The 25406-nt window shown below is 37.2% G+C and overlaps 3 protein-coding genes and 1 long non-coding RNA gene across 4 annotated transcripts in view; 3 read left to right on the top strand and 1 right to left on the bottom strand.

Moving 5' to 3' along the window:
• Positions 1-371: 371 nt before the first annotated feature.
• On the top strand, positions 372-4730 carry LOC141905453 (monocarboxylate transporter 13-like). The gene is made up of 6 exons (XM_074794318.1): positions 372-484; positions 1317-1377; positions 1694-1950; positions 2241-2381; positions 2465-3268; positions 3355-4730. The coding sequence occupies exons 3-6, from the start codon at positions 1746-1748 to the stop codon at positions 3552-3554; spliced, it is 1350 nt and encodes a 449-aa protein (XP_074650419.1). The 5' UTR covers positions 372-484; positions 1317-1377; positions 1694-1745; the 3' UTR covers positions 3555-4730.
• A 12770-nt stretch (positions 4731-17500) lies between these two features.
• LOC141905146 (uncharacterized) lies at positions 17501-17780 on the top strand. Its single transcript, XR_012619245.1, has 3 exons — positions 17501-17555; positions 17644-17666; positions 17738-17780. It is a non-coding gene; the product is annotated as an uncharacterized LOC141905146 (long non-coding RNA).
• A 1306-nt stretch (positions 17781-19086) lies between these two features.
• Positions 19087-21134, top strand: LOC141905264 (uncharacterized). The gene is made up of 3 exons (XM_074794090.1): positions 19087-19174; positions 19473-19715; positions 20377-21134. The coding sequence occupies exons 1-3, from the start codon at positions 19123-19125 to the stop codon at positions 21132-21134; spliced, it is 1053 nt and encodes a 350-aa protein (XP_074650191.1). The 5' UTR covers positions 19087-19122.
• A 1690-nt stretch (positions 21135-22824) lies between these two features.
• Positions 22825-25406, bottom strand: part of LOC141906545 (eukaryotic translation initiation factor 5B-like) — a 9727-nt gene continuing 7145 nt past the window's right edge. The window contains 6 exon segments of the mRNA XM_074795884.1: positions 22825-23258; positions 23336-23497; positions 23579-23882; positions 23960-24036; positions 24809-24940; positions 25018-25149. Coding sequence (XP_074651985.1) covers positions 23151-23258; positions 23336-23497; positions 23579-23882; positions 23960-24036; positions 24809-24940; positions 25018-25149 — 915 coding nt within the window. The 3' untranslated portion in view covers positions 22825-23150.

Raw genomic sequence — 25406 nt, 5'->3', positions numbered from 1 at the left:
TTCAGAAATAAATCATGAATTGGTAGAAATTTGTTTGTGTTTTCATCTATCGGCGATTGTTTGCCTAGCATACGCTCGCGTAATGCTGTGAAAACGGCTTTCGTGACCCGTCACGTGGCGCCACCTACTGTATTTCGTTATGCTATTGAGCAGGTGATGACGTCACTGTAACGTTTCCGAGCGTCCGCGGAGCGGATTTTTAAGCATTACGCGATCGTATGCCGAGTAAACTATTGCTGATAAATGAAAACAAAAACAACTTTAGCAAAAATTGTTGTTTATTTCTGAATGCAAATTCCTTACTGAAGAAATTGATGCATAATAAAGGTAGATAAACCGATGATTAAGGAAAATACGGAACAAAACGTCACACGAAGAGCATGTGTGACAGAGAGTAGTTGTAGAATGGGTTGATTATTTCAATACTGGATACAGGATATTTCCTGGTTAGGAACCAGCAGTACAGCAATGTCGTTGGTGTTTGGTAAGTTCAAATATTATCGATGTCAAATTGCTGACAATAGCAAAAAGGGACAAAACTTGTAACACTTGCAACACGTGTGTATATGCAACATGTATCCAAGTAAAGATACAGAGGTGTTTCCTTGAGTGACAATATTTGTAACTGCGCTACAGTAAGCTCAGTAAATCAGGGCGCAGCAAGATAGAGACTGACAGTGACGTGGACCAGTGACCTTTATACAGGTGATGTGATCATGATAACCTAAGGAGGTCACCTCATCGAGATCCCAAATGCTGGAACCAAGCACCACTCACCAAGCACAATTCTGCTGCGTGAGACGACGATCGTAGCCAGTATCCATAGTATCTAATGGACAGGGATGTTTGATCGTACCGGGAATAATGTGAATGAAGACATGTGACCACCATCGAATGAAAACATTTAATAAATTCGATAATTCTTTGATACACGTAGTCTACACGTGCGACGGGTTCTAAATACCACATGTACCCCTTTTAACCGTACAATGCCGCAAAACGTTAAGCGGCCAGACCTACGATGGAGTAGTCAACTCGAACCATGTTCACACATATACATTCGACCCACGATACAAATAAAGTACAAATAAAGTACAAATAAGTTAGTACAAATAAAGTGCCTCCATCTTTGCTGTATAACACTGTAGATCTGTAGGCAGGACATCTGTGACACGTAACCTGTAAAATGCGTGTGTGCGCGTGTGTGTGGAGTGTGTGTGCGTGTGTATGAATACTGTAATACTATAATCTGGATTTAACTGTAATCAGTTTATACCATTTCAAGCATGAATTCTCTTTTATATATGTTAAAGCAGTTTGTGATATGTTGGCTTGGTCTTGTTGTCAGTATGGTGAATAAATCGAACATATATACAGGTATGTTTCGTCGTCCAGTAATTTCTGGAAATGTCTTCTCGTCTATTGGATATCTGTTACTGTTAAGCAACATCCTACTCTGGCAGGCAGTATACTCACTAGGTTGTTGCACCATTTTAAACAATCCCAATCCAATATTCACAGTCCCCCAAAAGATCCGACTTGAGCGGAATCTACTCTCTATCTCCTGAACTTTAGCGCGGGCATTTTTTATTTGTCTACAACAGTAGACACATAATTGAGTGTTTTATCAGACTATGTGTTTTATCAGACTAACTTTGGTCATGCATTTCATAGACTTTACACTTCCATGTAGGATTAATCTAGTTGGACCTGAGGAAATACAAGACAACATATACAACCGCGTGATGGATCCAGAAAGCGATTTTAAAGAGCCTGGTCGAGTTGAAGGATGCTGTTTGGTCCTCGCTGCTGTTGGCATATTTATAATTATGGGAGGTATCAATTTGACGGTTGGAATTCTAGTAGTCGAGTGGGTTGATTATTTCGATGTAGGTTATAGAATAGTGGCCTGGTTGGGAACTACGAATTATTCGACATCTCAAATGCTTGGTAAGTATAGTTCCTACATCCTATACTGAAAAACCCTTTACTAAAATCAGAGAATGATTTATTACCAGCCACCACACTCGACTGGTCACATCACTGACCATACAAACTTCAAAACCCAATCATTCAGTCCTGGTCCGCGGTTTAGTGGTTAGCGTGTTCGGGTTATGGCCCGTTACGATTACCAGGCAGCTGGGTTTAGGGTTACGGCGACGTAGGGTTTATATTTTTAGTGTTATTTTACAGCAGTACCCTATATTCCCTATATTCATTAATGAACCATTCATTTTCAGCACCAGTCGGAGGTTTGATGATCAAAAGATTTGGTTTAAGGCGATGTTTATTCATTTCTGCTGTTGTAAACAGTTTTGCTGTTTGTTGTTCAGCGTTTTCTAAGTCCCTTTGGCTGATCTACATCCTGTGGATCATTACTGGTACGGTAGAACTTTGAATTCAAATTTCCAAACACTGTAGGTTGTTGTCCTCCTTGACCACGAGGTTTGTCTTCGATTTTCAGGTATGGCTTATACATTTCACATCGGACCTATATTATCTTACATAATGATCAGATTCCGTCGTTACAGATCAACAGCGAACGCTTTCGTCGTTTCAGCAGCTTCTTTAGGAACGATCATTTTCGGAGTGATCATTAATGAATCGATAGAAGCTTACACCTGGCGTGGAGCAGTACTTATAATAGGTGCTATAGCTTTAAACATGGCTCCTTGTAGTTTAATTCTACGCGATTGGAACAAACCGCGTTCGAATAAAGATGTTCTGCTGCCACGAAAAGATGAACAAGATAAAGAAGATGACAATGTAAGAGTGAAGTTTCCAGGATGTAAAAACATTCTGAATATTGAAATACTCAAACAGCCAAACTTTATAGGTGTCACTATTTCGGTGTTTTTCCTCAATATAGCAGTATCAGTGATATTTGTACATATAGTCTCCGGATTTAGGGATCTATGTAAACTAGAATTAGAAGATGCCAGGTATCTGGTGCCTTATTGGGGAGCTAGTGGTCTCATTGGTCGGTTTGTGGTTTGTATGATCTCCCAGCATCCTCGTTTTGATACATTCACTCTTTGTTTAGCTGTAAATATTTTGTTAGGCGTCACTGTGGCTTTAGTTCCATTATTTAAAGGCTTCACTGCAGCAGTTATACTAGTGATACTAATAGGAGTTGGAATGTCAGGATTTGCAGGTCTCACGCATCTAGTTATTGCTGAAATCATTGAAGAAAAATATATTCATATGTCTGTACAGTATATGTTGTTTCCTGCTGGTATCGCTTTCATGATTGGAGCTCCGTTAGCCGGTAAGCGCCCTCTAGTGGTAGAGTTTCTTTTTACCTTTGAAAAGAAATCATAAATATTTAATTATTTTGAATGTATGTATTTTCAGGTTGGGTTTATGACGTCACCGGAAATTACGTTTACTCGTTTGAATTAACGGCTAGTCTAGTCGGTGTAAGTGTTCTGATAATGTCACCGTTCTGGCTGAAACATATTCGTCAGTTAAACAATAGAAATACATCAAATCTACCAGGAAATCTATCAGCTACAAATAGAGAATGGATTGCTTCCCTTACCTCATTAGCATAAATGACATTGATGTAAAATCATGTAAAAGATGTTGAAAGACGTAAAAGTAATTGGTGAAAAGATTTGCGTGTAAGATTGTTTTGTCTACGTCATATTAAAGATAACGATTTAAAGATGTTTAAGGTGATGAATAATGACGTAATAATGTCTTGTAGTAAGACGTCTTTATTCTCTCCTAAGTTAATATACCACACTCCGGATCTGACACCAATTTTGCTTGATTGGCCTTCGTGCAATGTAACTCTTGTAGATGATACATTTATGAAGCAATGAATTGATGAAATTGCAGTAGTTTTGTATACTGAGTAATGTATGTGTTCCGCTTTATAAATAGATACTATATTTTCATAAAGCATGAATTATTGATCATGTACAAAGTATAAATCTTGAAAGCGTTGTTACAGTTGTGATAGATTTAGATTTTAATAAACTTTCTTTCATAAATTCAATTCATTTTTTAGATACGTGTTCAATAAAATCATTGTCCACGTTCCATGTCGACATAAAAACGTGTTAGATAAACAACTTTATCCGGTTTGAACCCCACATTTCTCGAGCATCAGTATTTCATTATCAAACGACGCACCCGATAACAGAGATATAAAACAGCTCTTTCGTGTCACATTAACTATATACACAAGTGGAACATTTTATTCCCCTGACCAACAAGAAACTATAGTCCATATCATAACATTCAAATAATCAGATGCCCGACCAGACCCTCGCTAGCGGCATAGAAACCTCTATCTATATCATTGCATTGGTCCAATATCAAAGTACCAAATATTACATATTAATTGAATATTAATGAAGAGTTGAAATGTATCCCGTTTTGCTGTGACGAGAAGGAGATTCGTGTTTCCTCGAAAAACCGATAAGAATCTTATACGAGAGCAGGGAGGTGGGACCTCCTGATGAGAGCGATGAGAGGAAGTAGTAGTAATAGTTTCATTGCACGTCAAACTCATGTATCACAAGTAATTCAATAAAACTAGAAATAAGAACATCATTTTATAACTGTGTAACAATGGACGACATATTGGTTAGGATCTATATTTCTGTGGTCCTACTTCATTTCGGGTCTGGTAAGTAACATTCCTCTATATCTGGATGATGTCACTCTTGATATGTAATAGTTTCGGTCCGTATTTCATCTAACTTTGTAAAGAAATAAAAACAGCTGCAGCATCTCTGACTCATTTATCTTCGTAATTTGTTAATCTGAAACACACTATAATTGTAATTGTTAAATACCGGTATTGTTTTCATTGTTGTCTGAAGTTGTTTGTCTGAAGTCTTTTTCATTGTTGATTGAATATTTTCTAAGGTTAGCGGTAAACGATTTTTGCCAAGGGGATTTTTACCTACAACCTAAGGATCCTATGTTAAGCAACATAGTCATTGCACTTGCTGCTGCTGCTGCTGCTGCTGCTGCTGCTGCTGCTGCTGCTGCTGCTGCTGCTGCTGCTGCTGCTGCTGCTGCTGCTGCTGCTGCTGCTGCTGCTGCTGCTGCTGCTGCTGCTGCTGCTGCTGCTGCTGCTGCTGCTGCTGCTGCTGCTGCTGCTGCTGCTGCTGCTGCTGCTGCTGCTGCTGCTGCTGCTGCTGCTGCTGCTGCTGCTGTTGCTGCTGCATTACATTACACTGTACTTTACAAATAGAGCAATGTCCTTTTGGAATAAATGTCATTGCACTTACTTAAAAAGGTAATGTTGAGCTATTCGATGAAATAATTTATAATGATACTTCATACCGATACACGCAGCGTCCGTGAGTCTGTCAGACACATCCAATAGTAACTCGGTTTTGTAACTATTGGATTTCATTTGAGTTCAAACAACGATATTTCAATAGCACTTCGTAATCGGAAAGTAACGTTACACCGACTGGAGGGGAAGGAGGGGGAAGGGGAGGGGAGGGGAGGGGGTTGGATTGGTTGTGTCACCCTCCATCAAACAATAAAACTTAGACTAATAGACCTTTAGTGTCACACTCCGTCCGATAGCAATTAACTGGTGGGATAATGTTCAACAATTTCTAATAAAGGTGATGTAAAAGTGACGATGTATTGTGGTGCTGGTCAACATGCTGGCAGTTTTAGACCTGTATACTCAGTAGTGAAAGGATCGACTCAAGATTGTCCCGAATTCAAACTGTTTTCATCGATGCCAAGAAACAAGTAATATACATATATCATTATAAAAGAAATTTGGCGAGATATTTGTTGTAGAGATATTCCAACTAAACTCATTTGGAATTGTTGTATATTTTCAGGGCTAGTACGGGTACAATACCGAACTGTAACCCAGGACGACTGCGTTACATTGAATTCAGCACTAAATTCAAAAATAAAACTAACTATACAAAGGTACAGTATGAAACAAAACGAAATAAAAAAGATTCTTCTAATAAATATGAATCCTCTAAGTTCATTGAAGTCTAGATCGATAATTCAAATACGAACAACTAAAACAAAATCACTTTTTTTATTTTTCTATGAATTATAGGTAGTTTTAGACATTGAAAGCGTAAACTATACGTTCAACTGTGTTGGAATTTATCCTTTCACAGTCACTTTATCTGAAAAACTCACTTTAGGATCAGACTTCGCTCCTTCTTCGAGTATGTGTATAATTGATTAATTTGTGCAAATTTATGCAAATTTATGTAAATTATATGAAAACAGGTATTTCATCATGTTCCAATTATTATCGATTACAGATTACAAAATGACTAATTTAAAGTACGTGAGGGTCACCGATGCTGCACTTGGAGCAATTGTAAACACTGCCAAGACGAGATATTGTAAAACTGATATACATTGTGCGAATTACTGCTCGGCAGAAATACAATGTGAGGCGTACATTGTAGATAAATTGAATTGTTTGTGTAAAATGTATAAATTGTCTCGTAATACAAACAGTGTAACTAATAACACGTATTGGAAACTCTCACGCGTCGAGTCTAATGTCATATCTAATCGGTATATTAATAAATAATCATATACCATTAGCCAGGTTCATCTGATGCAAACGTAATGAAGTAAATTGGAAATATTGTATTAATATCTAATCAAACTTATCAATCATTTTTGAAATTATTTCATCAATTTTATATAAAATATATGTTATTTCATATGTTTTCGCATATATTTGTTTTATTGTGATTAACAATATGCTTGATTTTAATTGTAATCCAGTTACTGACTAAACCACAGTCTGGTTACTGACTAAACCACAGTCTGGTTACCGACTAAACCGCTGTTGTTACTGCGCATAGGAAAACCGTTTTTCTATTGTCTATGGTATAACGGTCTAATCTGTTTTATCGAATATTCCGACGTTTGTTGGAAATATCAATAATATATATCAATAACGACCTATAACAAAAACTGTCATTTGTCTGATGATGTAGCAACATGCAAATAATAAGTTTCGAGCCCCACATTTACAAAAAAAGGACGATGAAAAATTGCTCTCCTATCAAGACATATCAATAATTAGACACTTAATTTACCAGAGTACATCTCTGATCTCATCGATGAGATTTCAAGATTGTTTTAGGATTTATTCGTTATTGTAAAAGTGTTGAAAGATGAGAAGGAAGGAGGCAGTAAATTAAAATCAATGTCACTCAATCACCAGAAATCACTGATATAAATCTGATTCGAAAAGAACAGTAAAATCCACGATTGAAAATCCATTTAAAACTGACATTTCGAGTATTAAATGATTTTACCTGATGAATCATTCTATTCGAAATGTTATTAATGCAACAGATTTATCTTGTCTTTTATACACATTACATGACTCAGTTTGAGAGACAGTGTTTTCACCGAATTAAGATAAAACATCGAACATTTACCATCTAGTTGTTTCTACAAAATAAAAATAATTTTGTCGATATTAGAAATAAAAATCAAAACGAATGAAAACCGAGTTTGATCGTTTGATACGTTTTACTCGAAGCCTCAGTTCGTTCGTCATGAACAATTGATCGCATACATTGTAGTAGCTCTTTGATTGGACCCATCGATGGTTTCTAACGGGAAGGAGACTGGCTTTTGTGTGGAATATTGAGTATTGTATTGGATACACTGATGGTAGATTGTACTGTGATATCATCAATCGTTCAGTTAATAACGCTATGTACAGAAAACTGTCATGGAAGTTTTCTCTATTTTTTACCTTACTTCAATTTGGATCGAGTAAGTTACAACGAATTTATAATCGTTTTGTTTCTTTTTTTCAAATTTCAACCTTATGTTACTTTCTATCTGTTCGTGAATGTATGAAAGTAATTTGATATTTCGTTCATCAAAATGCAGATAATCGTGTGTAACATTGAAAACTGAATCAGATACATATATGAGTAGTATTTTATACATCAATAAAGCGTTACGAATAACAACGTAAAATATTTGTTTAACAAATTTGTTCACGTAGGAATTGAAGTTAGTAGTAAATCAGTAACTTGTGAATATTTCACCTTTAGATGAAGTGATAGTGACGATGTATTGTGGTTCCGCTTTGTACGACGGAGGACAAGCCATATACTCAGTAGTGAAAGGATCGATTCAAGATTGTCCCGAATTCGAACTGTTTTCATCGATGCCAAGAAACAAGTATTGGAAAAGAATTTTACTGAAATTATAATGCTAGTGCTTCAAAATCAGAATCAATATTTCTAAGAAATGACAGCTCTTGGTCGGAAAGCCAGTTCTTGCAGTATAATTATATCATTTGCATTGCATAATCGCTTGATAACTTCTATGTTCTTTTTAACAGAACGACGGTTATATGAAGCAAATTTAATGGGCTTCATAGAGCAAATTAGAGACTTAAAGACAAATAGCTAGTCTGGATCGATAGTCAATAATATCTGCAGGATATCTTCCATGTGTTTCCTCTCAGCACCTCGGCCTTTTCTCACATTCAAACGCCTATCAATGATGTACAGGGCTTTCTTAGCAAACTCTATCGAAATTGTCACACATGTCTCTCACAATATATTCAATGGTTCATTCACTATCATGGTTTGTTTTAAATTGAATTGTCACCAACTGATAGTTCTCCAGTTTGTTCACTCATATTTGGATCTTTATCTTTAACTCTAGCAATCCTGCACGTATATCCGAGCAATAATCACATTAGGCAAACCAGCACAGCCGGTCATCATCGTCATCGTCATCATCATCGTCATCGTCATCGTCATCGTCATCGTCATCGTCATCGTCATCGTCATCGTCAAATACGGTTGCATAGGCTTTTGCCTTTAAACCGATTAAGACTGTACTTTTGTTAGGGTGCGCGGTTTACAGGGTGTACAGACGGTCCCTCAAGTTAGTTGTCGAGACTCGACTTGAATGAGTCCATTGTGTCACTCATTACCACTTGACTTGGGAAACTATTCCAGGGTTCAATAAATTTCTGGGTGAAACTATTTTGTCTGATGGTTGTCTTGCATCTTGGCTTGGTGAGTTTAAGTGGGTGTCCCCTCGAGTGTCTGTCAGTCAGATTTGCAGCCAGTGGCAACAGTATCTCGACTTAAGCTAACTTGTAATGTCATGTTGTATAGACAACTTAGTAATTCTCAAAAGCAATTGGTACCAAACCTTAGTCACCTATGTCCTTCGAGTCAAATTACCATGGATCGGGCACGAGTCAAATTACCATGGATCGGGCCCGGGCCAATTCGGCCCATTTATTATCCTTGTGAACAGTTGTTCTGAGCCTAATTTGGCACGGGCCAAACGTGCAGGCGACTATAATCACGTAGCCTCGTTATACTGTACCACGTATAGCTGATGATATATTCATTATCAGATAATGATTGCGCGAGCTTTAAAACATGTTCGCATTGATTTATTAATTGCAATTATCACTTATGCATATTTCATATGATTCTCTTTAATAGAATAAGATTAGATCACAATAATCGTCGTGGGGGAGGTAGATACAGCTAAATTGAATATTGCATAACGCTGTATAGTCTGAAATTTAACAAGAAACGAGATTTATGATTGTATATTTTCAGGGCTAGTACGGGTACAATACCGAACTGTAACCCAGGACGAATGCGCTATATTGAATTCAGCACTAAAGTTAATGACGGTTCCGACTACACGAAGGTACACTTCATAATATTTCATGGCAGATTTGGCATGAAAATAAACAATGGCTCAATAATAAATAATACTGCAATAAGAAGAATATTTTTCATTATATGATGAATAATCGGCTAAAATGAGTTGATGCAATATTTCATAAAGAGCCTCTAAATCCCATATATAATTAATAGTTTTTTTTTCTGTATAAGACATACATTAAATGATGTTGATTTTCAAAATAGATATTCTCTACCAATGACTGTATATTTGTAAACAGGTGGCTGTTGTTGTGGATGGTATTGAATATGTTTTCAACAGCGTTTCAAGAAAGTTCGCTGTCAGTTTGACTCGTAAACTGAGATTAGGATCAGACTTCACTCCTTCATGTGCGTGTATTATCGATTAATTTATGCAAATTTATGCAAATTATATGAAAACAGTGATTTTTGAATGCATTGATTGATTACAGATTATCGAGATGTTGATATGAAGTTCATGAAGGTCACCGATGCTGCACTTGGAGCAATTGTCAACTCTGTACAGCTGACACATTGTAAAACTGATATACATTGTGCGAATTACTGTGAAGACGAAATACAATGTGAGGCGTACATTGTAGATAAATTGAATTGTTTGTGTAAAATGTATAAATTGTCTCGTAATCCAAACAGTGTAACTAATAACACGTATTGGAAACTCTCACGCGTCGAGTCTAATGTCATATCTAACTATTTGTATCAGTACAATTAATTTGAATCTAAAAAGTAATTTCTAGAATAGATTTACGACGCGATTTCAGAAATCTTCTGTAGAAAAATAAAACCGTGGATCGGGAATTCTAGGTTTTAAGGAGTAGAGTTGTGAATATGATGTTTTCAAAGATTATGTAAATATGATGTCAATGATTCGCTATGATCTGTAACTGTGACAAAGAATACATGAAGAATAAAAAAGGTGGTTATCCGTTTCCATTTCAAATCTATACAACCTTATTTCTATTTACTATTTACAAATTCAACTCTCTCGCGTCAACTGAATTACCAACAAAAACTATAACATTGGGCAGGCAGTGTGTAAGATTGAAAGGGAGTGTTGGGGTGATCAATCTCTAATCAGTCTGTAATAGAAACACGATTGACAGAAAACTGTGGTGGAATTTCTGTGCATTTTTCTCAATGCTTCCATTTGGATCAAGTAAGTAAGTTCTGGGCATACGGCTCCAAGAAGAATAACATTTCAAAGTAGGCCCACTTGGACTTATAACTGTCATTTGCACCAGCCCCCGACTTCTTAACATTTATTTTTTGTTGAAGTACGTTCGAAGATTTCAAATCTTCTTTTTGGCTTCCTCAGCTTTTTGCAGAAAATACGACGATGAATGTGTGTGTGAACCTTACATCAAGTCTTTAATTTGAGTCTACAAAGAAGTGCGTACAACGTGACGTCACCAATCTACTCCAGAAAAATGAAACTGTGGATGAGGATCAATGGACACTGAATACTGGTTTATAACTGTAACAAATTATACTAGAAACAAAACGTCCAATTTTTCCGTTATCGTATTTGATCATTTATTATTAATTTAAGGCTGCTGTTATCAGTTCCCGATAAACCTATAGAGCGAGCTGGTACTGAGCTAGAGAAGGGAAATAATGCAGAACCAGTCTCTATATTCGCACTTTTTCACAATGAACAGAACATTATTCAGGATATTTTGTTTAATTTTCTCTTTCTTGCTTCATTTCGGATCAAGTAAGTTAATTTCTCATACAATTTAATTTCATAGTTTTTATATGTAATATTTGTTTTTATGAGTGATAGACTATAATAATTTAGATGAAGTTCTGGTGAGGATGTATTGTGGTTCTGGTTCATATGACGGTACATCCAGCGCTATATACTCAGTAGTGAATGGATCGACTCAGGATTGTCCGGAATTCGAACTGTTTTCATCAGTACCAATCAACAAGTATGAATACTGGCCATTAAATAGACATATTTGTATTTATTCTAAACTAATTGGTGTTTTGATTATATTTTCAGGGCTAGTACGGGTACGATACCAAACTGTAGCCCAGGACGTCTGCGTAATATTGAATTCAGCACTAAAGTAAATGACGGTTCCGTCTTTACAAAGGTATACACATATAGCTAAAATACAGTAACAAAATCCAAATACAGCAGTTATCTGTTTAATACATGATTCTCCTTTATAAATTCTGTATCATCTGAAGTATTCAATGTTTTAATCTTTTAAAGATCGAAATCACTACAATGATTGTGAAATTACACTTATATGACCACATAAATGATATATTTTAATCAATTACATAAAAGGTAGTTGTACTTGTGGATGGTTATACCAGATATGTTTTCAAAAGCCTTTCAAGAAAGTTCGCTGTCAGTTTGACTCGTAAACTGAGATTAGGATCAGACTTCACTCCTTCATGTGCGTGTATAATTGATTATTTTATGCAAATTTATGCAAATCATATGAAAACAGTGATTTTTGAATGCATTTATTGATTACAGATTATCGAGATGTTGATATGAAGTTCTTGAAGGTCACCGATGCTGCACTTGGAGCAATTGTCAACTCTGTACAGCTGACACATTGTAAAACTATTATACATTGTGCGAATTACTGTGAAGACGAAATACAATGTGAGGCGTACATTGTAGATAAATTGAATTGTTTGTGTAAAATGTATAAATTGTCTCATAATACAAACAGTGTAACTAATAACACGTATTGGAAATTCAAACGCGTCGAGTCTAATGTCATATCTAACTATTTGTATCAGTACAATTAAATTCGTCAGGACTTAAATCTGAGTCTTAAAAGTATAATGAGTAAAATGACACAAATCTTCTTAAAACTTGTAGGTGTCAAATGTAATGTTTTATCTCACTATTTTTATCGCTACAATTAAATTCATAAATTGAAATAAATCATACTCTGTTCTGCAGTACTAAATTAACACGATGATTTAAAAGTGTTATAGTTCGTTTTGTTTTTTTTTCGTTTCGATTTGAAATAAAAACCGAGTTTTTCTCCTCGCAAAATCATTCGTATTTCATTGTAAATTGCCGCAGTAGGATTCCACTTCCTGTAGGATTCCACTTCCTGTAGGATTCCACTTCAGGAGGATTCCACTTCCTGTAGGATTCCGCTTCAGGGGGATTCCACTTCAGTATGATTCCACTTCAGGAAGATTCCACTTCAGTATGATTCCACTTCAGTAGGATTCGACTTCAGTATGATTCCACTTCAGGAGGATTCCACTTCAGTATGATTCCACTTCAGTATGATTCCACTTCAGTATGATTCCACTTCAGTATGATTCCACTTCAGGAAGATTCCACTTCAGGAGGATTCCACTTCAGTATGATTCCACTTCAGGAGGATTCCACTTCAGTATGATTCCACTTCAGGAAGATTCCACTTCAGTATGATTCCACTTCAGGAGGATTCCACTTCAGGAGGATTCCACTTCAGTATGATTCCACTTCAGTATGATTCCACTTCAAATTGGGTTTACACGTCTCAATTTCACCAGTTTCACTAGATTGAAGACTTAAAGCAGATTGGTTAGACCAGTTTAACAGGTTAAACCAGGTTGACCAGTTTGTTTGGATACATTGATCAGGTTGACCAGTTTTAGATACGGTTTTTACGTTTAACCGGATGGTCAGTTGACATCCAGATGAAACCGGTTATAAAAGCTACAATACCAGTCACAACCGATATCAGCAATAAACAACAGCTCAAGATTAAACAACTGTAGATAATCTTCCACAATAGCAGATTACCAGGATTAGACTGGTGGATTAGTTTCCCGTCCGATACCGTCACAGCTACTACTCCATAAATAAACGACGCTACACCGGTAGAGGACGCCAGTATCGATAATACCATCGATATACAAACTCGGATTCGAACCCCGGCCGTACCCGATTTGGCGCTGACGCAAGCGACGCCACCCATGATGAATAATGGTGCGCCCCAAAATTCGTGAAAATTATATTCCTCGAAAATAACATCTCCATCTGAATTAATAGCGAAAATAACACAACCACACGCGAATAAAATAGTTCCCAAGATTAATTGTATCAATCCGCATATCTGTAAGTGTCGCTCGCCGGAGTCACGTGTTTCCGGGCGTAGAATACGATCGGTTGACCGGAAGTTCTGAAATAAAGAGCTTCTTTTAATCGATTGATTTTTTACCCTAACTGATGACGTCACGGGTGACGAATGACGCTTTGAAGGTGAAAGTTGAACCACTAGCCAGTACTTACAGTATCCTCTTCTGTGCAGATGGGATTTGACATTTTGTTTTTGAATTCTAATTAAGAGTGAAGTGAAGTGACCTGCAGCGACCGCGCCGTTTGTCTCTGTTCTGTGTGTGTGTCTCAGATCGCCAGTAAATAATAGAATTCTATTAATGTTTCATCCAACAGAGTCAAGAGTAAAGTAAATACAATCAAACACAGCTCGATCACCGACCAGCATCGAGAGAGATTTTAATAAGTTCGCCATCAATTTGTGTTGTTTGATTTCTGGTTATTGTATTGTTAGTATACGGAGTGCCCCCGGTGTGTGCCCCGGTGTGCGCCCCCGGTGTGCGCCCCGTTACTGTGTGCACACCCCCGGGAACTGAGCACTCTTCTATAACTGCCGACATTTCCCGTTCCATTAAACACTTAATTCATCATACAATAACTGGAAATGTTTGAATTAAAAATATCTAAGTTGGAAATTTGACACCAGACAATGAGAAAACCTGTATCTAAAAACCGATACGTGTTAAAATCTGAGTTGATTTTAGAAATGGAATTATATTGAACAAGCACTTAACACTTAATGAAGCACAGGTCGCGACTAATGTGTTTTAAATATCAAATTCATTTCTATGATTCATTTCACAGGTTTCGTGCTACGGGAACGGATTTAATTGCGTTTGTGTCTTTTTAGAGAAATAATAAAACTATGAAAGATAATAATACTGCAGAACAGGACAAACAATCTCAGAATATAGAAAGGGCAACTGTAAAATCAGTTGCCCGAAATTGGGCGCAATGTACGAATTGTCATGGTATCGGGAAAGCGGAAAAATCGATATCTCCAGTAAGGACGATTTTATGGACATTGCTAACTATTGCATCTGCTGGTAAGTAAAAACAGGATGTCCCTGATTGGCTGGATGCTTGAGAGAGATATCAATGAATATTCATGTTTGCAGGTGCGTGTTTTCGACAGTGCTATAAAGTTATTAAAACGTACAATAATAATCCAGTTCTAACTAAATTAGAAATTGTTGATGAAATGGTGATGGATTTCCCAGCAATAACTGTTTGTAACGTCAATCGAATTCGGTGAGTAAAAATCAGAAAATCAGTCTTATTTTCATCAGCCAACGACCAGCAGTCGCCACATCTGACTCGTCACCAGTCTCCACACCTGGCTGGCCACTGCAGCATGATGGACCACCACACGTGACTCGTCACCGCAACTGACTGGTCATCGCACCTGACTGGTCACCGCACCTGACTGGTCGCCACACCTGACTGGTCACCAGACTGACCAGACACACATACCAACCAAGCACTACTGGTCAATGGTCTAGTGGTTAGCGTCGTCGGCTGGCATTCTGGGGATTGCAGGTTCGAGTCCTGCTAGGGTTAGGGTTAGGCGCACAGGTCATTTAGGATCAGGATTAGGGTCGTGAGCATTAAGTTTTTTGCCCCATAATTACCGATTTTTGGTAAAGAATTGTCTCATGTATCATCTATATCATCTTTCCATCTGATTTATTGTTTTTTCTTTCATTTTCTAATAGAATTTCTCAGTTGAAAAATCTGAATGGAAATTTTACTGAATTTAAAAATAAATTCGGATCAACTCCTAATAAGAAGAACAATGGGAATGGGAAATCGGATGAGCAACGAGAATGGAAAAATGATATGGTCAGAAAACATTTTAGAATGAATTTCAGATCATCCTCGTGATTTACATAGATATTGTAAACACTCTTATTCGTTTTTGTAGCAAAATCGGCAACAAATTGAACTTGTAAATGCGGACAAATTGAGACGAGTTTGGTCGACTATTGCAGCCGATGAAAAAGCTCAAGCCGGTCACACGTTCGAGGATATGATTAGCGATTGTATATTTGCTTATAGAATTGATTGTTTGAATAAAAGGTAGAATTTATTCCTGTTTAGAATCAATTGGTTTCAATTTTCATAAGACGCCATTTTTTATGAAGTACCGAGTTATTGATATTACATGAAAAATTGTTCCACCCATTTACCACTCTTTAATACCCACTCCTCTTCACTCCCTTCTCCCCACTCCCTCTACCTGCTAAATGTAAGAGAGGTCCTCTCGTAATTAGCTTCGATTTTCTATATTTCACGGTACTTAAACAGCGCAATATTGTTTCCTGCGTGGTTAAGGGCTCTCATCACTGTGCCTATAAATAAATGTATGCTACGTATTTTTTCCAGTTATTTCAGTCATATTTTGAGCTCTGAATTTGGGAATTGTTTCACGTTTAATTCTGGTTTAATTGGCTCCGAACATAAAGCGATGAAAGTGTGGAGACCAATCCAGGGTAAGTCTCAAAAACACCTGTCAGTTTGTCACATTTCGTGTCATCTCGGTTTCTATTGGTCCATAGTATACATTCCGCAAGGATGGACCAATCACAGATCTAATTAACCTACGAACGATGGAACGTATGCAAATTTATTCAGATTAATTTGAATATCGATTAGTTATGACGTATAGTTTCTATTTATAGGTCTGACGTTAACGCTAAACATAGAACAAAATGAATATTATTCAGGATTATCATCAAGTGCAGGAATAAGAGCTCATATCAGTAAACGAGGAGAGATGCCCACTCCGCAGTGGAATGGACTTTACCTGTCACCCGGATACCATACACAAATATCTATGAGAAAGGTAACTTCTATAAGTCGTCTTAGAATACACATTACGTCGTCCATTTAACAATCAATGATTTCATTAAAATACATGATTAATGCGCAGGAGGTGATTAAAAGAATAGACGGAAAATCAACAGAGAATTGTGACCTAGATATGGAACAAAATGCTCGACTGTATTCAGCATATAGTGAACTGTACGGAGCCAGTTATTCGTACAAGGTATTTAATCCTTGTTACCAAATAGTTACCATAAACCGTGTCGATTGTTACAGGGTCACGTGAGCCCCCCTTCCCATAAACCGTTTTGATTGTTGTTACAGGGTTGCATGGAGACGTGTGTACAAATACAGATCGTTAAAACTTGCCGCTGTTTCTATGTGTATTATGTGTTCAATAGTTCATTGGGCATCTTTGCTGACGTCATCAATAAACAGGAAATTCCCGGATGTCTGATGACAGATTCTACGGGTAAGTTGGGATTCCCATGCTCCCATACTGGTTGGGGGTCTCATTTATTCGTTGGGGGTCTAAATACTGCGACCCGAAAAGAATCGGATAGGCCTACAATGAAAAAAAACAAAGTAAATTCAAGGTACACTTAATTTTGCAGATCAATGCAGGGAGGACGTGGTGAATGCAGTGAACAGCGGAACAGATAAACCATGCAACTATTGCAAGTTAGAATGCGTGTGAGTGTCGAAACCTCACATTCAACAGCACCTTGTTCAGTGACTCGGTTTTCTATCTCTATTGCCAATCTTACGATTTACAAATAGATATAAGTCCACTTCTACATTTAATCTGGACTCATTCTTCAATCACTTCCTCAACTCAAATAACTAGATATGTATAGCAAGGTTTCCCCTTTCTTTCCAGGCAAACATCATATGGTTTAACAGTGACATCAGCGGAGTGGCCAAACACAGTTACTGAACAGGTACTTACTTGATCAACTCCAATAACAGCAAGAATTAATTCATATTCCTGATGTTTCTAAATGAATGTCAAATGTGTTTTATTTTTAGGAGATGATGGAATTAGACGATTAGTAAGTAGTATTTGTTAACTGTTTATAACTGTATGACTACTGAATACACGTTGCGTACTCAATATTTTCAGCAATGCCACAGATCTGGAAGACAGTCGCAGGAATTACGTCAAGGTGGATTTCTATTTTGAGGATATCAATTACCAGTTAATTGAAGAGTATTATCAATATACAGTAAGTATTCTATCCACCCAGGTCTGAAAACTGCACCACTTCAAGCGTTCCGGATTGGAAGATCAGTTTTTGAAAGCTTGCTGATAAGATGTTTGGGACACGATGAAGGGATGCGGGACCTGCAGCTTCATATTGATATCTTCCATCCATTTTCCACGTAGAAAAGGCGGCGATTCTAATTGTGTATGTTATGATATATTTCCAGTTTGATGCAATGATGTCTGATGTTGGTGGTGCTCTAGGATTGTGGTTAGGAATGTCACTTATCGCTATATTTGAGTTTCTGGAACTCATCTATGATGTCATAGTCGTTCTTTTCACTTCTAAAATCAACCAAAGATCAACTACATCACCGACCATTACATAACTAACTCGTTGTCAAAGTCAACTTCGAAATCATTGCATGAAGTTTAGTTTTATTTGCATTCTTATTCTATTTTACTGTTTATAAGAAAAATTATTTCAATCTTGCAAATACAACGATCTTTGTTTCTAATTTTTCAACTCGTGGGGAGGTTTTAAACAAACGCTCAAGTCAGATAGCACCATACACGTCATGCTGTTCACCTTCGATGACCTTGTCCAATGACTTAAGTCGATGACCTTGTCCAATGTCTTAAGTCGATGAGCTCGTCCAATGTCTTAAATCGATGAGCTCGATGGCTGGGTGAAAAGGCGTCTTCACGACTTGGTTCGAACCCTTATCCTTACGAACTGAAGAAAAAAGTCAAAAGCTTTTTTTACAGTAACTTGAAGGACCATTTTTGCACAACTCATTTACACTTATATTGTATAACACCTTGACGTCAGTACAAATATAACTCATACTCAAAGCTCCCTCCTCCTTTGTAATTTAGATATCAGTTTTAGAAATTCAAGATATGACACAGATCGATTTTAATGATTCGCATTTCAATAGCACAAATGATTATTGCCGATCATTCGCGATATGATTATCAGTTTAAAATTGTGTGGGTTTATCATATTTCTAAACATTGCGCCAGCTGGAAGTATTGGTAATGTATTCCTATACAACCACAAGTGGCAGTAATGTCTATAACCGGCTTCGGCATAAATGAACTGATATAAATGATGGATCATTCTTTCTTCCCTGACAATCCTATATATATACAAACTTGTACTTTATAACGTACACTGGTGGAAGGAAGAACTGCTTTCATTAGTAGTTCAACAAAGTCAGCTATAGTTGGAATACTATGGTTTGTACAAAACTTCACGGGACGTTTTACAGTTTTATGATTATCTGTGTACATTTTATCAGATGCAAAAACAGAATTGGAATTTATTGATTTACGCTTATGTTTTAACCGCAGGTAAGTGTCGTCCATACTATACCGCTATAGAAGTGAACGGGTAGCATCTGTAGATGCTAGCGACCCGTTATAAATTCCTATCAATTTTAAAATCATTTAAAAATGTATGCCGTAATTAAAAAATAAGCCATGCTTAGTTTTTATCACCTCATCAGCTGTTGTTCTTAGATTCTCATAAATATCAGGAATTTGAACTGGTTAATTTTAGAACTAATGGAAATGTCGTCGATGTACACGAACCCGACACACTGTGTCTGTGACTGATTCTCCTGAAGTTTTGTGTATTTCTAATTAATAGTTCTCCTTCCTGTGATCACGTATGACATTAAAACTGTGCAGAAACAGAAGGACGACCCTTTCAACTATGAGACGACTATTACCTGGGAAACCAGGGGTAAAGGTGGGGCACTGTACGAGTACTCCGCGGATGTGGACATTTCTATAAAATTGGATACCGATAAAAGAATCGTTTATCCTAACGGGAAACAAATTGATAAACGATATGAAACATGGCTTAAGCATCACGATCATCAAGATTTTAGTAAGTGTTATTTTCATTCTATTTCATAATGCTTATAATAATGATAATAATAATGATGATGGCTCAATGGAATGGTCGTTACGACAACCGTCCTTAATACCGAGATGCCAAGAATAGTGAGTACGCGTAACGCAATGATATAGTAGTAATACTGGAAAGCTAATTCCAGGACAAAACATAGTGATACTGCTTCTGACAATGCGTATATTGTGGTACATGTCAAACCAGTGCCAGTAGCAGTGGCGAGATAATGCTTGATGCCAGGAAATAGTGAGACGATACCGAGCTTGTTGGAATGCCAAGACAGTTGTAATGACAATAGCAATAGCCGCCTAGATTGTGGTCAAACCAGTGATATGGCTAAGAATGAGGATTGTTAATGCAAATATTAATGGTCCTGATAGTACCACTAGTACCGTGTGCATTAAATAGTAGATCTCATATGTCAAATAAGTGCTAGGTAGAAGTGCTTCTCATGCAGTGCCACGAAAACCGTCGTGACAAAGACGATGCCAAGATTGCCAACATGTCAAAGGCAACTTTAAGATTGCCATCATGGCAAAGCCCAGATGGTGGTTCTGCCAAAGAAATTTCCAGTCCTAATCGTGATCTCTCGATCACTCATTATATTGTGACCCGTTCCATTTTGATGTATTTACAGAGCATAGTTTTTGGTGGTGGTTACATCACAAACGAATGGAGAAAAGGAAAAGAGAACATCGAGCTAAACCAGGATACAGAGAACAGTGGTCGACCTCACACGGTCATCCTCCACCACCTTTACCTCCACTCCTCAAATCATTCATTCCTGCATCATCAGCATCTGGCAAACAATCACAGAAACCCGCTGACCAACCAATACCTAGTTTAGTATCTGCCATTGGTAAAGCACTCACCAAATCAGGAAGCGAAAACCACTCAAAAAAACCAACATTGAGTGGTTCAACTCACCAAAACAAGTCCACCAAACCAGCGATGCCGGGTTCAAAATCTAACCAATCAGCGATGCCGGGTTCAAAATCTAACCAATCAGCGACGCCTGGTTCAAAAGATGACCAATCAGCGACACCTGGTTCAAAGTCCAACCAATCAGCGACGCCTGGTTCAAAGGCTCACCAATCAGCGACGCCTGGTGCGAAGTTAAACCAATCAGCGACGCCTGGTTCAAAGGCTCACCAATCAGCGACACCTGGTTCGAAGTTAAACCAATCAGCGATGCCTGGTTCAAAGGCTCACCAATCAGCGATGCCTGGTTCAAAGGCTCACCAATCAGCGACGCCTGGTTCGAAGTTAAACCAATCAGCGATGCCTGATTCAAAGGCTCACCAATCAGGGACGACTGGTTCAAAATCTGACCAATCAACTACTAACCATCCATCTTCGAGTGCCACAAAAACTACAAAATCTTCTAAAACTTGAATATTTTTGGCTTTACATAAAATGACAACTGTATCAAATAAATGTTGTTAAAAATTTATTTTGTTTGTTGAAGAAATTGTATATTTATGTAAAATAAATGGATTTGAGCAAGTTTTATAGATGTGTGTGTTTAGGATGCAACACGTGTTGAGTTCATTCGAATACCCTAATGGCACTTAAACAGGAACAACACCTGTTCTATAAACTCATCGAGGATGCGATGACGTCAAAGTGACGCACGCATACCATATTTGGAACAACGTTACCGTTATTTGCAAACGAAAACTGCTGAACATTCATTATCATTCAAATAAAGCAACATCTTCAACTTCTACAGGAGTTATAGCGATATCACATTCAACATTTATTCAATAATCACGTTCTAAATCAGGACGCATATTAATTTATTGTAACACGAAGCAACAGAAAGTCCACGTAAACCTTGCGCAAGTCGGATCTTTTGGGACCAAGAAAAATTCGTTTGAATTAGTCGGATTTCCAGCCATTTTCCGAAAACTACGACTTGAGAATGAATTTCTTTAAACGAAAAAATTAAATCAACATCTGCAAAAAACAATTAAAAAGCGCTGAAATAATTCTGGTTTATCTTTCTATTCTGATACACTAACCACACATAAAATCACGACTGTTGATTTCAAGCCAGAGGAATCGGCGGAATAGGGAAGAAATCAGACAGGAACGGATAAACTTTTGGTGAGTGACTTCTACTAATCTTATAAAATCCGACTTTGGAACACATTTCTTTAAAACAGAGAAGGAACAATTCGATATAAATCATCAATTTGGCCGAGCAAGGTTTATTATATTATTGCTATGGATAGCGGTAATTAGTTTTTTAATTCATCTTTTTATTTAACCAATTTCAGTTAGATTTTTGATAGTACCTTCGTTCTAACCAAAAATTAAAATCGGATAAAATGAATTGGAATAATTTCTATTGAAAAGTGACTTTGAAGTATAAGAAAATGACTTATAAGTATTGGCGTTGAATTGAATGACGATTGAAACTATATTAGCCCGCCTCAGTCTCGACCGTCTAGTGCTGCCCCTATGTATAACGATAGCGTGAAAAACGTGAACTATCTTATTACTCGCATGCCAGACACTTTTGACTGGGGGTAGATGACGAACTATTTACCGATTTGCGAGCCGGATATCGAGAAAATTCTCAAACTCTTAATTACAGCACCGGAACTACTCAACTGGCAATATTTCTAGAATCGAATCACATTTAAAAGAGTAAATTTGCCTATCGACCTATTTCTATGTAACTTGTGGAGAAGACGGAGTTTGTATTCTATTTATACAGTTCAACTGTGGCATGTGAGGAATGACGAATAAGTCAAATTTCATACATCAACTAAAACCTGTTTGTTTTGAATAAATATTTTCATCAACGTCAAACCTTTATTTAAGGGGAATCTGATTTTGTAAATGATTTTCAAGCCATTTTTAGTAGAACTCTTTGCTCAGCGAATCTATTAGCTCCGGGCGGCCAGCTCCGGAGGTAATAACAGCAGACTCACGTGCCACAGGAGGAATTTAAAGCAAATTTAATTTTATTCGATTCTATAAAACCGCTTGGCCTATAACGAATCTTTTACAAAAAGAAGCACTAACAGTAGACATCGTATATCACAGATAACAAATAAACATCAATATTGTTTTTCTCATAATTTCAGCACGTTTTATATTTATTTCTGTCAATTTCATTTCGTTCTCATTTAAAACTTTCCTTTAAACATGAATATGCAAACTGTATCTAATTCAATTCTAAAGTGCGCAATGTTTCACATGAATATCATGTTTAACTCAATCATTTATCACAGTTCAAGCACAAACTACACGTGTTTCCATAGCAACATCTGTTGTTAATTACCATCACCGTAGCAACATCCTTTAACTATCCGATTAACCGTTACCATAGTGATATGGTTGGTGTACATGCTGATTTTCTCAGTAAATAAACCACAGTTCGCCGATGCTGAGAAGTTGCTACATGATTTGGAATATTTTCTTCAGCTCCATGATCAGTTGCCAGTCAGTTTTAGACATTTCATCTCGGAAATAATCCTTTAAAGCATCTATCGATTCACGAGATATCTGAAAATGATATATCGATATATTAAACCTGTATTCCTCGTATTCATACACAATACACCGTATTAATCAATACATACCATACTCATTATCATATCCGTATTATCAAAATGTCTGCCATACATTTTAGGAGCTTCACCCGGTACTGGTTCTATTTTGATACAAACTTCCTGCCCTTTTTTAGCGGAATCTTGCGGTTTATGATTCAATTCTATACTGGATATTCGCCCGATTTCAACGAACTAAAAATACAATATTACATTACAGTTTATGAGAATATAAATCAGATTGACGGTGTTTACTGAACCGGGTTATTAACTGACCTCTTTAGAAGGAACGCACAAAGGAGTTCCTATTTTAATAGTTCCATCCTCGATACAAACACCTACAACTATCGGATCTCGGCTGTTAAATATAAATTGTGGAAGAACACGAATTTTAGCAGGAAACACGGCCATGTGGGCGAATTGTTCTTTCTTCTTCTGTTTATAGTCGTCTTTATATTTTATAAATTTATCGAATAAATGATAAATGATTTCGGCGGTGAAGATCGTAACTCCGACGCTATCCGCTAAATCCTGAGCGTCTCTCTCTACTTTCACATCAAACGCTAATATCACCGCATACCTACAATGACAATCGATGACATCATTGGGGGATTGAACGTAGGTTGACATCGTTTGTGAAGAAATGCTAACACTCACTGTTCATCGTGTTCTAACATTATTGAAGCTTTCATTACATCTTTTTTATGTACTGGACCAATACTTATACCTGCATACTGTAAAACAAACATAGCTTCAATGTTAAAGTTATAGCTTCAATGTTACAAACATAGCTTCAATGTTACAAACATAGCTTCAATGTTACAAAGATAGCTTCAATGTTAAAGTTATAGCTTCAATGTTACAAAGATAGCTTCAATGTTAAAGTTATAGCTTCAATGTTACAAAGATAGCTTCAATGTTAAAGTTATAGCTTCAATGTTACAAAGATAGCTTCAATGTTAAAGTTATAGCTTCAATGTTACAAAGATAGCTTCAATGTTAAAGTTATAGCTTCAATGTTACAAAGATAGTTTCAATGTTAAAGTTATAGCTTCAATGTTACAAAGATAGTTTCAATGTTAAAGTTATAGCTTCAATGTTACAAAGATAGCTTCAATGTTAAAGTTATAGCTTCAATGTTACAAAGATAGCTTCAATGTTAAAGTTATAGCTTCAATGTTACAAAGATAGTTTCAATGTTAAAGTTATAGCTTCAATGTTACAAAGATAGCTTCAATGTTAAAGTTAATCGCTATGATGTACCAGAAAACAATAAGGACTCTGTAACTCTGGATCCAGTTCCACAGTTGTAACTCGGTACTGTGGAACTGGATCCAGAGTTCAGAGTTAACTCTATCTCACAACTGTGGAACTGTATCTTGAGTTCACAGTTAACTCTAACTCACACAACTGTCGAACTGGATCCAGAGTTCAGAGTTAACTCTAACTCACACAACTGTGGAAGTGGATCCAGGTGGATGAGAAAGGTTTGTGTAATAAACTTACAGGAATTTTGGACGTACGAAGGAATTCTAGTAAAGCTTCCATTGAACCTAAAGTTGAAGCTTGAACGTAAACACCTCGTTCTCTTAGTTTGATAGCATTTAATACATTCTTCAGTTGGACGGAAACATCATCCTGTAATATAAACAATCAAACACAGTTAAATACTGCCGTAACCGATAGTGACCAACAGAGAGAGTGGATCCACTGACCTTGAGAAGTTCGATCTCATCCTGATGATGAGCGACGTAAAGCGGTAACCCTGCGAGACTTTTATCTAAATCTTTAGCGATGATTTTTACTCCTTGAGCTGCAGGAACCACTTTATACTTCATGTACTGATTCTAAAAACATGTAATCAAATAACAGTGAGAATGAGTGGGGAGCATGAAAGGGAGTGGGAGGGGAGGGAGTGGTAGGCAAGAGGAGGGAGTGGGAGGCAGGGAAATGATCGGGAGTGGGAGGCAGGGGAGTGCTAGACAGGGGGAGCGGTAGGGAGGGGAGGGAGTGGGAGGCAGGGAAGTGATCCAGAGGAGGAGTGGGAGGCAGGGAAGTGATCGGGAGGAGAGGGAGTGGGAGGCAGGGATGTGATCGGGAGGGG

The sequence above is a fragment of the Tubulanus polymorphus genome, chromosome 5 (assembly GCF_964204645.1).
Source record: "Tubulanus polymorphus chromosome 5, tnTubPoly1.2, whole genome shotgun sequence".
NCBI classification, from domain to species: domain Eukaryota; kingdom Metazoa; phylum Nemertea; class Palaeonemertea; order Tubulaniformes; family Tubulanidae; genus Tubulanus; species Tubulanus polymorphus.
The sequence above is the reverse complement of the archived record's forward strand: the minus strand, read 5'-3'. Positions and strand labels throughout refer to the sequence as shown.